The 12,927-nt window shown below is 34.4% G+C and overlaps 1 protein-coding gene across 2 annotated transcripts in view; it reads right to left on the bottom strand.

Moving 5' to 3' along the window:
- Positions 1 to 6,155: 6,155 nt before the first annotated feature.
- TLL1 (tolloid like 1) overlaps positions 6,156 to 12,927 on the bottom strand; it is a 125,641-nt gene continuing 118,869 nt past the window's right edge. For both annotated transcript variants that reach the window (XM_061992541.1, XM_061992542.1), the window contains 3 exons: positions 12,257 to 12,470; positions 7,075 to 7,325; positions 6,156 to 6,498 (listed from right to left, as the gene is read on the bottom strand). In XM_061992541.1, the coding sequence (XP_061848525.1) occupies positions 6,364 to 6,498; positions 7,075 to 7,325; positions 12,257 to 12,470 (600 nt within the window). In that variant the 3' untranslated portion in view covers positions 6,156 to 6,363. The remainder of the gene's footprint in view (positions 6,499 to 7,074; positions 7,326 to 12,256; positions 12,471 to 12,927) is intronic.

The following is a 12,927-nucleotide window of genomic DNA, read 5'->3' as shown; positions in this document are numbered from 1 at the left end:
CTATGTGAAAATCACCTTAGGGATCTGACATTTAATATTACTCGCTTCCTCATCTATCATTATTTCAGTTCTATTTGCAGTTCTCCTACACGTTCTTAATTTTAATTAAAGATAACCCTAAAAACAAGTTTTCTATACTTCTGAACAGCAGCAGATCTCAATAAAGGCTTCCAGCTTGAAACCATTTTGTTTAATGGCCGAAATCATGTATACCGTGAAGTCATTGCCATCTGTTTTACTAAATTAAAGTTAGCACCCAAACAATCCTCAAACGTGAAATACAGGCTGTTTATAAAAGTTTTCATTATCTAAGTGCAAGATTCTATTGACAGTAAAATTAACAAAATGGAAATTTAATGGCATAGCTAAAATACAAATAAAGGATTTAAAATGGAAAGATGTCAGTAATATTTAGGTATCTTTTAAGATAAAACTGCTGTGAAAAATTTTTTGTTCCATTCAAGAACAGCATATTCTTAATGGACATTTTGAATTGTAACTAGATAAAAGTAACTGATAATCTTATGGCATTTAATTTCTATCATTAAACTCACATATTTAATTGAGTTGAAAGACATTTTTCACAGGCAAATTCAGAGGAAAAGTATTATGAGACATTCTCCACAAAACTTTAATTGTGTCTATACATAAACATAATACAAACATGCCCTTTGTAACAGGGAATTTGGGAGCCAGATTTTTCTGTAAACAATATTGGGAGTTGCCTCTCTCTGCTTGACTGTCTCCCTCCCTCAGCATTAACGGGCATTATGGTAGGTTGCCACACACTAAGTTCATTCAGAACTCGCAAAATTTCTTGAATGTTAAGATCCTTCTTTATAGAATAATAAAAAAATCCTTTCAATGATCTAACTGAAGAGCCCATTTTCAAACAGCTGTAAACTCAGATTAACACTAAAATATTGTAATGCTCCCACAAGTCAAACTGATGAAGAGAATTCAGGACTTTTTTGGCTTTTCTGAAGAGTAGATATTAAAAAAATATCACGTCAATGATGCAGCAATCTCCAGGAAGAGTCCAATTTAAAGGTCAAAGATTTACTTACTAACATAATTTTCTAGAAATATTCCAAAGATGTTTTATTCAGTGTCTTCACTACATCACTGTCTTTGCTTACATCATAACAATAAGAATTTTAAAGTAACTATGTTAATAGGTAATATTCTCACCTTTGTCTGGTCTTCCTATATAGCGGAGTCAAGGCTAAGGATTTTATTGATGAAAAATCATCAGTACCATGATCACCCAAAGAAATAGCAACAATATTTAAAAAAAAAAAAAAAAAAAAAAAAAAAAAGACAAGCATATTAACATCCCCGGATGTTAAAAAAATTAGCTTTTCATCATGCAGCTCTTCAGAATATCAGCTTAGTAAAGGCATCTCAACTGCCAGCACCAGTTTTATATTTAGATTCTACTTTAGAATCTTGACTAGAAATATCCAGGTTGTAGATGTAGGTCATTACTGTTTTCTGTCTATTGCACTAGATGTGTTTTTGTCTTTGCTAGCTTCAGTTCTTTTAGTTACAAAAGTGTATCAATTATTACTATTAATTTCACAAAAATACAATGTATTAAGCAGCTGCCTGTTGTTTTGATTAGTTGAATTAGATCATGAAGAATAATATAAAATGTTGCCACAGTTCTTCAGCTTAGAGTAGAAAAACTTTAAAGTGATAGAGTTGAAAAAACCTATAACGTCTTAAGACCTATAGCCATGCTACTCCTTCTCACAAACAGGTAGTTACTCAGGATATGCATCATTAGGAACCACAAGCAAGTGATTGCTTAGGTTATCTTCAGTTTTCTGCTTGAAAAACTCACTAAAATGTACTTCATTATCTAACCCTTCAGGTAAGTGAAAGCAATACAGGACAAAGAATTTGTAAAAAATATTAAGTATGCATTGGAAAACTAATATATCAGCAACAGTGTTGGTTTTGGAGATTACATTTAGATTATTTTTTAATTTATTTTAATTTAATGGACTTGTACCTGTGATATCTTCATATTTTCCTTTTCCAGGCATTTTGTTTGGGGTTTTTTTTTTATGATTAATCAATTAATAATGAAATAAAATTATCAGTGTTAAAATCAAAATAAGAGCAGACCTTAGATAAGGTTATGCCAATTCGTATTATCATAAATGTTAATGTGATAAAAAATCCATCCCCTCCTATTTCTCATTTTTCCAATTTAAGACCTGAAGTCAAAAGAAAATTCCACTCTCATTACTGATCAGGTCTATTTTAAGACTGAATACTTTCCAGAAATTACAGACGCATACGATGTCCCTGAACTCCAAGATCTCTAACAGAACAGAACCATTTAATTATAAAGATCCAGTGTGCCTCAGCCATGACCATGCTCTATGATGATGCAGCACACAGCTGGAGTTAAGCACAGCACACAGCCTATGAGGTCAACATCAATTTCCTCTGCTATAAAAGATTAGCTGTGCCACTTGCACCCCCAGCAGCACAACAAAATTCCAAAACCATTTCCCCAGGTGGATAAAGCTTCCACCCAATTAATCTAATTTTTTTACAGTGACTCAAAAGCAATCTGCTTTAAAGGAAAAGTAATGCTGCATTACTATGTTAAGGATCTGTTCTGGCTCTCACCCACGCTTAGGTCAACTTGCTCTTTCATGGGCTTTGATAACTCAGATAACTCAAACATGTTGCGTATTATACAAAAGGCCACCAAGGAACAGAATATCTGCTGTGTGTATACCTGCCTTGCTTTATTCACTTCAGCTAGACCTTCATAGTTTTTTATGCAAGGCATTAATTTTAATTGACTTTCACCAAAGATTTTTATTTGTCTTTTTTTTTTATTTTTAAGGACGGAAGAAAAGTCCTTCACAGGTAAATCTTCTCTCTTATGTAGGCATTGTATTAATCACTGAATCTGGTTTGCTACAGACTTAAATTCTTCAACAGCCAGTCAGCCACAAAGATTCAGTGTATTATATCCCCTTGTTATTGACAATGAAGTCAACAACATTAAAGAATAATAGTAGATGTCAGAAGCTCTTTACATAGCTGAGAACACAACTTTATGATATTACAGAAAAATCAATTTGAATCCAGCAGCTTACCCACAGACAAGAAAGTTTGTGTCAAATAGGAAGCGGGATAAATATCATCCTCACCCTACTGGGAGAGTTGCCAGTACATGCATAATAACTTGGTTTCAAAGCTGGATCTCCAACCCATTGGATTTTGAGTCTCTTTTGGCTGGTTATTCAACAGCTAGGATCTTTAATTGGTGAGTTCACAATTTTAAAGATTTTTTTAGATAATCCACATTGCTTTCCACAGTATCATCAGTATAAATATTTTTTCACTGTTTTCCTGTTATTAGGTTATTTAAAACGCATACTTCCATTAAATTTCATTGAATATATGATTTTCATTGCATCAGGAAAAATCTCCTAGAATGTAGAAATAACTACACTTTTAATAGCATCTGATAGCACTATGAGGCATTGACTATGATCATGGTCAATATGAAGATATTATCCATACGGTGCATTTATCATCAAGACAATAATTCAAAACACCTTCCACATTTTCATCACTCTTAAGCATATGAGATCTATAAAGGAATATGCAATAAAAGAAATAACATTAAACTTTGTATTCAATGATATGGCAACTTTCTTCTGACTTCTACATATTCCATACAAAATAATCCCAGAAATACCATGCTCTAAAGCAATAATTTTATATAAGCCCAAAGAATCACCTTCCACAGGGTCTTGGAAATACACTACATGGTGTTATTTCCCCCAGCTTGCCCAGTCTAACCTGCCTCCCCAATTACTCTAGTTTCAGTATTCAACACGGGGCAGTAGGGTTTACACAAGAGCTTGTATGAATCATCAATGAAGACAACAAACTTCCAAAAATCCTGGCTCAATGGTTGTTAAAGTAATCCCGAGTGGAATAAAAAAAGACCAATTTAGATAAAAAGAATACTTAAATTATTTTGTTTAGTAAATGGGAGATAATATTAAAAAAATTAGAACAGAAAAGTGGAAAAAGGATTACATAGAAATTTGCTCTTGTTACAAGCCTCAGATTAATGCCAACTCCTTTTGACTGCACATGCCAGGGAGATGTTGTTTCTGTTGCTGCTTGCTTTTCTTCTCAGAAATTCAAGCACTGGAATTCCACACAGCTGATAAATTATGTATCAAGGATAAGAATACTATTTTTTTAAACTGTAGTAATATTTCTGCATGAAACTTGTAGTAAAAGACCTTGGAAAAATGCAATTAAATTTGTCTGCAAACACCGTGAAAAATGAACAAAAAAAGAACAATAGAGCAGTATTCTAAAATACAGAAATTATTCAGTTTTTGAATTTCACACATATAAAGTGACTAGAAAGGAAAATGGTACTGTATGAGCAGCAATAGTGCCGTTAAAATAACCAAAGACACCTATACGGACATTTGGGTTTTTATTTTATAAAAAAAGATCAGATTTATTAGTGCCAATGTATGTTCATAGTAAGGTAACAGAAACTAAGCTAATCTGAGTAGCAACTTAAAGGATATCAAAATAATATTTCTTGTAAGTGAAACATAATACTTCGTTTAAACTTGATTCTTGCCAACTAGAAGTCATCATAATCTGTCTGTGAAGCCTTTAGAGAGAAGTTGCTACAGTCAAATGGGGTCCTGATAGAACTTGGCACACAAAGAAACAATTCAATTTTCACCCATACAATAGCTCTCACACCGCTGGAACACTCATTCATACAATAGTTACATAATGCATATACATTATGACTAAAGCCATGTATGGCCTAAAGCACATAGAATATCTCAGTTCTAAACATAACATATCTCTACATCAAAAGCAGGTCACTGTATTTACAGCAGATGATCTCGCTCTGCAGATGGAGTTTTCGCTTGAAGATCCTTTTGTCAGTTTACGTTGTCTGACTTGTCAAATTATTTATCAAATTACAGGTATATCTACAGGAAGATCTGTCTGACCATGTGCGAGGATTCTAAGGCAATTGTAGTAGTGGTTCCACAGGACTAGTGCTGCCATTGCAACCCACTCTCCCCTGGATAAGTGAAGCCTTCCTTCTCCAGATGCAGCCAGGCATAGTGAGACATTCATCATCTGCAAGCTGTTGGCTCAAAAGTCTAAAACTTCTTGGTTTGTTTTTATGTTCATGGAATAGCACCATAGTAATTCACTCTTGATAACAAACAACTCTTGGGTCTGTTGTTTTCTTTTGCATTTTTTGCCATCACAGACATTCTTACTCTCAGAAAAAAAACAAAACAAAACAAATATTTCTTTGAGAAACTTCCCTCTTGAATACTACTGCAGCTTCATTTCTGAGTAGGTAAACAAGACAATTAGCTCAGTCACTAAGAGGTCCGAAGAAATAAAGCTAAGTAGTGGTTCCAAATGTACTGCTGAAAACAACTTCAGTAAGAGGAGTTTCAAATAATCCTTGACTATTTCAGTTCCTCATGGATACAGATTTGTGATGATTTGGGACAGGTTTTCATCAAAGTCTCTTTCTATGTTCAGTGCAAAATAAGAGCACATCATCAGAGATAGCTTACTTAACTAGTAAACCAAACATTTTCAGATGCTTATACTGTTCAAATTCAGTCAACTAGTGATTGGTCAACTAGTGATGACCGATGTAATAGTTCAGATTTCTCAGTCACTAAAACAAAACACTCTCATGACCAGTCACATTTCAGAAGTAGGATTTTTCCAGTTTCAAAACATTGATAACCTGATATGACAGATGAATTTGTAAAAAATACAGAACAATGCAGGAAGACCTTCCCATTTCAAATCTTCTTTCAAGTCCTTATACACACCATATGCAGGATACAAAGTGAAAGCAAGTAGCTATGAGGACAGTATTTGAAGTGTGTGACCTGAAAGAACTTTTTTTTCCCTCCTGGACACCATACAATTGTCAGAAGGAAGAGTGGTCTGCAGGGTCACTTCCCCTCTATGCAGCCAATGGAATCTGCACACATCTGTGACAAATGTCAAATCATGAACAAAAGCTTTCATATTCTCCCTGAATGTAAAATCCTTTCATAAGTTTTGCAGAGACAGTCAAGTATGGAGCCTGCACATCTTTATGTTGACTATTCCATTGGGATAGGTGATTTATTTTATTTTATTTCAGCCTCTGGTCTTACAAGACATCATTTCAACTGAACTCATATAAAACATTTGTGCTAACTTCAGGGTTTTTTTTAAAAAAAGGGATGCCTTCGTTCCTTTCCACTGTGCGCTCTTTCCTTCTCACTCTCTTTTTCTGGCATAGAGGTTGTTGTGTTATTTTTTGGTGTGAATGCTATCTGGATATTTTATACTTCTGTATCGTATATGAAATCCTTTCTTGTTGATTGTATCATCAGTGTGAAAGTGAAGTAAAAGAGCTTCCCCTGCTGAATAAATTTCTTCTGGTGGCTAAAACAAATAAATAAACAAATAAATTATCTGTCCATTCCGTGCATTTATCCCCTTCATTCACTTTTTTTTTTCTTATGGATATTCCTTTTTTCCTGTTACGCTTCATCATATAATTCCACTGACATCATTAGAGAGAATACTTCTGACTCATTCAACTCTTAATTACAGCCTAGGAGTTTTTGAGGTATACTGAGGAAACGATAATCTGAGCTCCTAAAAGCTACAGGTCAGCTTAATTCACAATGTTTAAATTTTTATCTGCTGGAAGAAGTTTTGAAATTATTTATTATAACTTTCTGCTTTTGTAGTAATGAGCTATCTAAAGCTTAACATAGCAATACAATACCGGATAAGAATATTTATTGTTGAACATATTTCAGAAGATGCCTGTATTACAAGCCTGCAAATTTATATTAAAAAAAAAAAAAAAATCTGAAGTAGGTAATCTACTATCTCCATTGAAATGTGTAGTAACTGAACCTGATCCCTTCTTGACCCTTTCCTTCCTCTGCCCTGCCTTTCCTACTGTTTTTGTTGTGGAAATAAGAAAAAGTTCAATACCTGCTTACTTACCCCAGAGCCACAAAATCGACCAAGTCTCACACCTGTCTTATCATGACCATCAAAGAGCTCCACGTAATCGTAACCACAATCTGCCTCCTCTTCAACCTCAAACGTCTGAAACATTAACTCGACTCGGTAGCTGCGCTCTGCCACTAGGAGCCAGTCACAGTCCGCCTGAACTGGATAGTTGTTATCACCAAACTGAGCATGAGAATACAGGTCTTTGGGCTTGGCTTCAGCTTTCAGTCGACCACCACACTCTGAACAATGGAAACAAAAAACGAACCAAAAAACTTATTCTGTGCAAATTAGCATTTTCTCTTCAAAGATTCCCAGCCTTATTCAGACTGTGCATTTTTATTCCACAAGCAGCTGAATTAAGGTATAGAATGAAGTACTATCCAGTATGAATACAAATCCATCATTCTGTTTTTCCTATATAAATTGTTTTGTAACTACAGAGACTAAAGCATAATTCATAATTTTCAAGTGAAAAATGAAAAGACAGGGAATACTAAAGCTATAAGAAACGTGGTTCAATCGGTTGGACATTTTTTGGTTAGAGGCACTTGAGAGGTTCCTGCAGCCAGTAAGGCAAATACCATAGGTGGGGCATCCACATTTTAATGATGACAATGTTTCCACATGTGTCAATGACACTACTTGCAAGTAGCAGGGGAAGATCAGCTCTAGAATAAAGAGCAATTAATTGAAAGTCTCGTATTTCACAGGAACATCAGTTTTAACCATCATGTGGTGCCTGGAAAGCCATCTCAATACTAAACACCATTGCCAAGCTGGCTAGCTTGTTTGCTGAATAGTCCATGCATATGAGCAGATCTTTCTCTGCAAAAGGTCAGAGCCAGGAGAAGGCTGCTACTACCAGAGAAAGTCGTGTAGCTGAAAGCCTGCTCTTGAGGCCAGACTTGAGCAGGTCATCCTTGCCTTAAGCTAAAGCCATTATTTCAGTACAAATCTCCATTTATACACAATTACAAAATGGATGCTTACAACGACTCAAAAAGTTCATAATTTAAACATTAATTAACTTTACTGTATCACTGAATAGTTTTTTTCTGTGCAGTTTGCTAGAGAAGTAAAATCACAGAAAATGCACTGAGAACAAATATCCGACAGCTAGTACTTCACCCTTTCTAAATATTTTCAGCAGCTGTAATTAAATAATGTATTTTACCCTAATTAGCCAGTAAATTCAGGTTCTGTAGTAATGTAAATATTTAGATGTTAATGCATTTCCCAATTAAAAATGCTATTGTAATGGAAGCAACAACTTATGGAAAATTGCACTTAAAAAAAAAAAGGCTTGTTACATTTCCAAGAGAAGAGAGGAAGGCCTTTTTACTTTATAGGCACAAAGATTAAAATAAAAGCAGCATAATTTAGTTTTGGTTTCTCATCAAGAACAAACCATTCCTTACAGCATCCATAAAAACACCAATTGCAAATGAGCAACTGAAACATGAGATTCACAAGTACAGATTCAATTTTTATATATAAATGAAAAGATAACTCTATCTGTATTTTAAGTGTAGATATTATAAATTGATCCTTTTATAGTAACTTGAAAGAAATTGCAAGAGTCAAACATTTCTCAGCTTTGGCAAAGAGATACATTCAATTTGACTTCAGTGTCATGGACTCCATCCACACTAAAGACGATCGATTGCAATGTTATATTGTGAGGAGTCATATTTCTGCTGAGAATTAATGACAGTGTTGAGCAAGTCTTTATTTTTTTTAAATATGTATATTTTGTCTTAAGAAGTAAACGAAGGCATCAACTCAAGAAATACAAATTATGTAAGTAATCCATTATGTATGACGTGTTGTGCAATCAGAAATGACAAAATTTTTCAAATGAGCTAGTTCAAAGAGTTATTTCTTATTGGTATTCCAATATACTGATTTCCCAACCCCCCATTTTTTTTCTGATTTTTTAATTTCATTTACTTCCGTTAAGAACATTTCCCCACTTCAGACACAGAACACCTGCCAAGTTGAAAATGTTTAATGAACTCTCTGCACTTCTTCTGCTTGCTAGAGTGGGCAGGAGCTTAAAAAAAAGTTGTAGCCATACAAATGACTCCAAAATAAGGGAATTCCCTTTCCCCTGCCCTTCTCCCATGGATTCTAGACTTATATTATAGGATAAAGTACTGATTTTAGAAATTAGAAGTAAAATTTTCAATTTCTTAAGGACTAAGATGTACTTTCAAAAGCCTATATCCAGCTCTTCGTTATGTCACGTGGGAGAGGCTGTGATGAGTCTGCACAGGACAGAGCAATACCACATAGCACTATTAGCTTAGATATCAGAACTAAATTGTCTTGCAGCACCCATCATTCTTTCCATTGCACAGTTAGGCCTGCTCTGCTGTAGGTACAACATTCACATCTGACTGTAAAAAGTACCTCTGACTTGTAAAATGTCATTGGTCTATCTGATAGCTTTAGGTGAAAGGCTTTTTTCTAGATCAGCTAAAGCACTAAACTCCTCTCTCATTTCCTGATCTCTCTAGGTGCTTTTAAGCTTCTTACAAACATAAGAGCAAATCAAGCAGTAGTGTCTTGACTGTTTAACAAGTTGGTCATTAAATCAACACTATCTGAACTAGTGAAACAAGATTATAAACTTGATTCAGCAATACAGTCATTCTGGAAGTAACACAGAATCCTAAAATGAGTGACATCTGAGATGCCCAAATTTGCCAGACATTCTCCCAGAGCTGACAGACAGGAACAGGACAGCTTTCTGCAACAGTGGCTGGAGGTAGGTACCATAATAAGGCCATCCAAGAGGGAACTAGACACCTGTGTTAGGGCAATCAAATCAGTCCTGGAGCAAAAATGTTTATTATTATGTCTGGAGTATTTTTATAAATTCCTTCTGGATGGGTTATATATTTTCTAAGAGGAGAAAATATAACAGAATCTCTTTCTAAAACTCTGTTGCACATTAAAACCAGATTTTTATGGAGTTTTGCTCCACCTGGGGAAGCCCTTCTATCCAATTAATTTTTTTTTTAAACTTTACTGCCTCTGCTGATACAGTTTCACCCAATTTTCCGAAACATTCAGTTGGAAATTTGGAATTTAGATAGTATTTCAGTCCAAAAAGTGTTGCAGAAGGGAAATCAACACTAGCATCTGCTAGAATCAGAAGTTATTAAATCACAAAGATGTCAGGAACACAGCAGAACAAATACCTTTGAGCATAGCATCCAGGTACTCTTTCAATTCTGTTACATTATCCAAGTCCTTCTACTGAGTGAGTTCTGTCAACGGGTCAGAAGTGACAGGAGCCACTTACTCAGCGCTCTCCCTATCTATCTGCACAGTTATGCAGGATTTAACACAATCTTACCTGCTTCCATTGCATGCTATCAATTATTTACTAGAAAAAATAAAATAAGGAAATACAATCCACTGTCTATATATTTTTTAGATCTACATTCATTCAGATGGGTGTCTAAAGAATGGAGGTAAAATTCCAAAGGAGGATTTGTGTTTGGCTCAGGACTGCAGGAAAGGTCTGCAAGATCTGCAAGAAGTTTGTGCAACAGCAGCTGATAGAAATAAATGTTCTCTCTTAAGGTGGTAAACTTCATAATTTTATGACATTCTTAAAAACCTGGCAGACTTTATTCTTAACTTTTTCAGAAAAGCACTATATGCATGGTAAGAATTTTTTATGTTAAGACACATAAAACTCAGCAGATGTGAAGGATATTCCAGCAAGTCATAACTAGCTGCATTTAGAAGTTGGGGAGTGTACATTTGAACAACTTTTACATAGTTAGTCCTCCAGCTCTGCAAATTGAAAGTGAGATGAATAAATGAGATAGTAGTTTTACAGCATCAGTTTCTTAAAAAATTTTCTGATATTTAAATATTTACTCCAAGGTAATTTTGAAATGGGTAATTATTACCATTTCTCTCTAGTTTTTCATCTAAGGGAAGGGATTATTGTCATAGGGAAGTCAAATAACAGTATGTTCGTAAAAGAGGATTTTCCACAAGCAAAGAAACTAATCACAGGTAGCTAAAGTTTACATTTTCCAGGCCCAGGTCATGAAGAATGAATATTTTTTATACTATTGACTATTGTCTTCCTTTGAAAGGGAAATTAAGTTAATAATGTTTCTTAACAAAGCAGAAGGAAAAATAAGAGGAAATGCTAACAGTGATATATAAGGATTTGTCAGCTGAACACTATACATTAATTTTATTAATATTCTGGGTAATATCAAACGATATTAACAGTGACCAATGATCTTTATTATCATCTTCTATTATTAACTGTCACCTATCAGTAAAGATTATCTATTAGCACAGATATTTATAAATATTTTCTGCATTAATATTTATTGCCAAATACTGAACTGTCTCAATATTGAACTTGGGAATGTAAAGACACAGTTCATGGCTAAGAAGAAAACAAAAAAGAAAACCCAAATGCCCTTCATCTTACAGAAGGCACTGGAAGTTCAGAGATTCAGCACTAGGGGCCACTGTAAGCCAAGGAACGTCGAGGAAATAGTCTCCCTTAAAATGTCCCAGTAAATCTGTTAATGGAAGTGCAAAACACTGTTTTCTGTTTCAGCGATTTCTGACAGAGAGCAAAACCAAATGGTAACAATGAAGGAGATTACATTCTTAAGGTCATAAGAAAGATTTTAGTATTGTTATTTTCTTATGCTTCTTTGTCTTGTCTTTCCTTTTTAGCTCTCTAGGGAAGTAATATCTGTTTAACACAAAATCCAGAATTTTGTTTAAGTTAGAACAAGAAAGTAATGGAGATGCATCGCATGTTCCACTGAAGTATTGTCACTACAAATACAATAAAAAACTATTGAATGTTTTAACAAACTGATGGCATGAATCCTAAGAAATATCTCTTTTTCAAAATCTTCTTTTTATCATATTTTGTTTCAAAAGTTTTTAATCACTTACCTATGAGAGAGAGAGAGATACAAAGAGAAAAGCCATCTAAAATATTACAGAACGCTTTCTCCAATCCCAGATTTTTCCTACTGTTCTTAAAGTTTCACTAGATTTAGTTGTAACATTGTCTCATCCCTTATCTCGTTCCTATAGAAGAAATACATGAACATCTTCCACTTAAGAACAAAGTGGAAGCTATTAGTGGAACACATCTCTGTTTTCTGACCTGTAGAGTGAGTTGCTTGGAAGCCTTTTCTTTGAACTGATGCATCAGAAATAAAGCGCAGGAACATTTTGTTTCCAGTAGCAATAAGAGGATCTGGTATCTTATTGCCACATAAGCGTCCCAGGATTGGGGATTTTTCACTTTCACCATCAAACACTTCCAAATGGTCGTAAGCACATTCTTGATGTTGTTCTATCTCAAATTCATTGAAGGTCTAGGGGGAAAAAAAAAAAAGAGCAAAATGACTCAATGTAGTTTACTGCACTCAATAGTGTTTACTGTACTTATATGGTACATAGGTACTGTTAGTTTGTTTCAGAATACAAAAAAGATGTAGTTACTATGATAAGTTTAACATTATTGCTCCTACAAGCCTATAGCTTTGTATAACATACTGATTTTGGTGGAAAGTGGAATAATACTTAAGCCACTGAACTTTAAGAGGGTATCATCTTTCATATAGAAAGCATTAAAATTCTTATAGTCAACAAATATCCATAAGAGAATTTAAAATCTAGATTACAGTGGCCTTTCCGTTGAATTTTAACCATTTGCAGGATTCTTCCAAATTTCACAAAACATTCAAAACAGCAAAAAGATGGAAATTATCGGTTCCTCAGATAGTTGAGGATTGATTGAAACAGCTGCAAAACAGAATGCACATCTCCCCA

The sequence above is a fragment of the Colius striatus genome, chromosome 3, assembly GCF_028858725.1.
Source record: "Colius striatus isolate bColStr4 chromosome 3, bColStr4.1.hap1, whole genome shotgun sequence".
Taxonomy (NCBI): Eukaryota; Metazoa; Chordata; class Aves; order Coliiformes; family Coliidae; genus Colius; species Colius striatus.
Note: the sequence above shows the minus strand (reverse complement) of the source record. Positions and strands in the feature narration are given on the sequence as shown.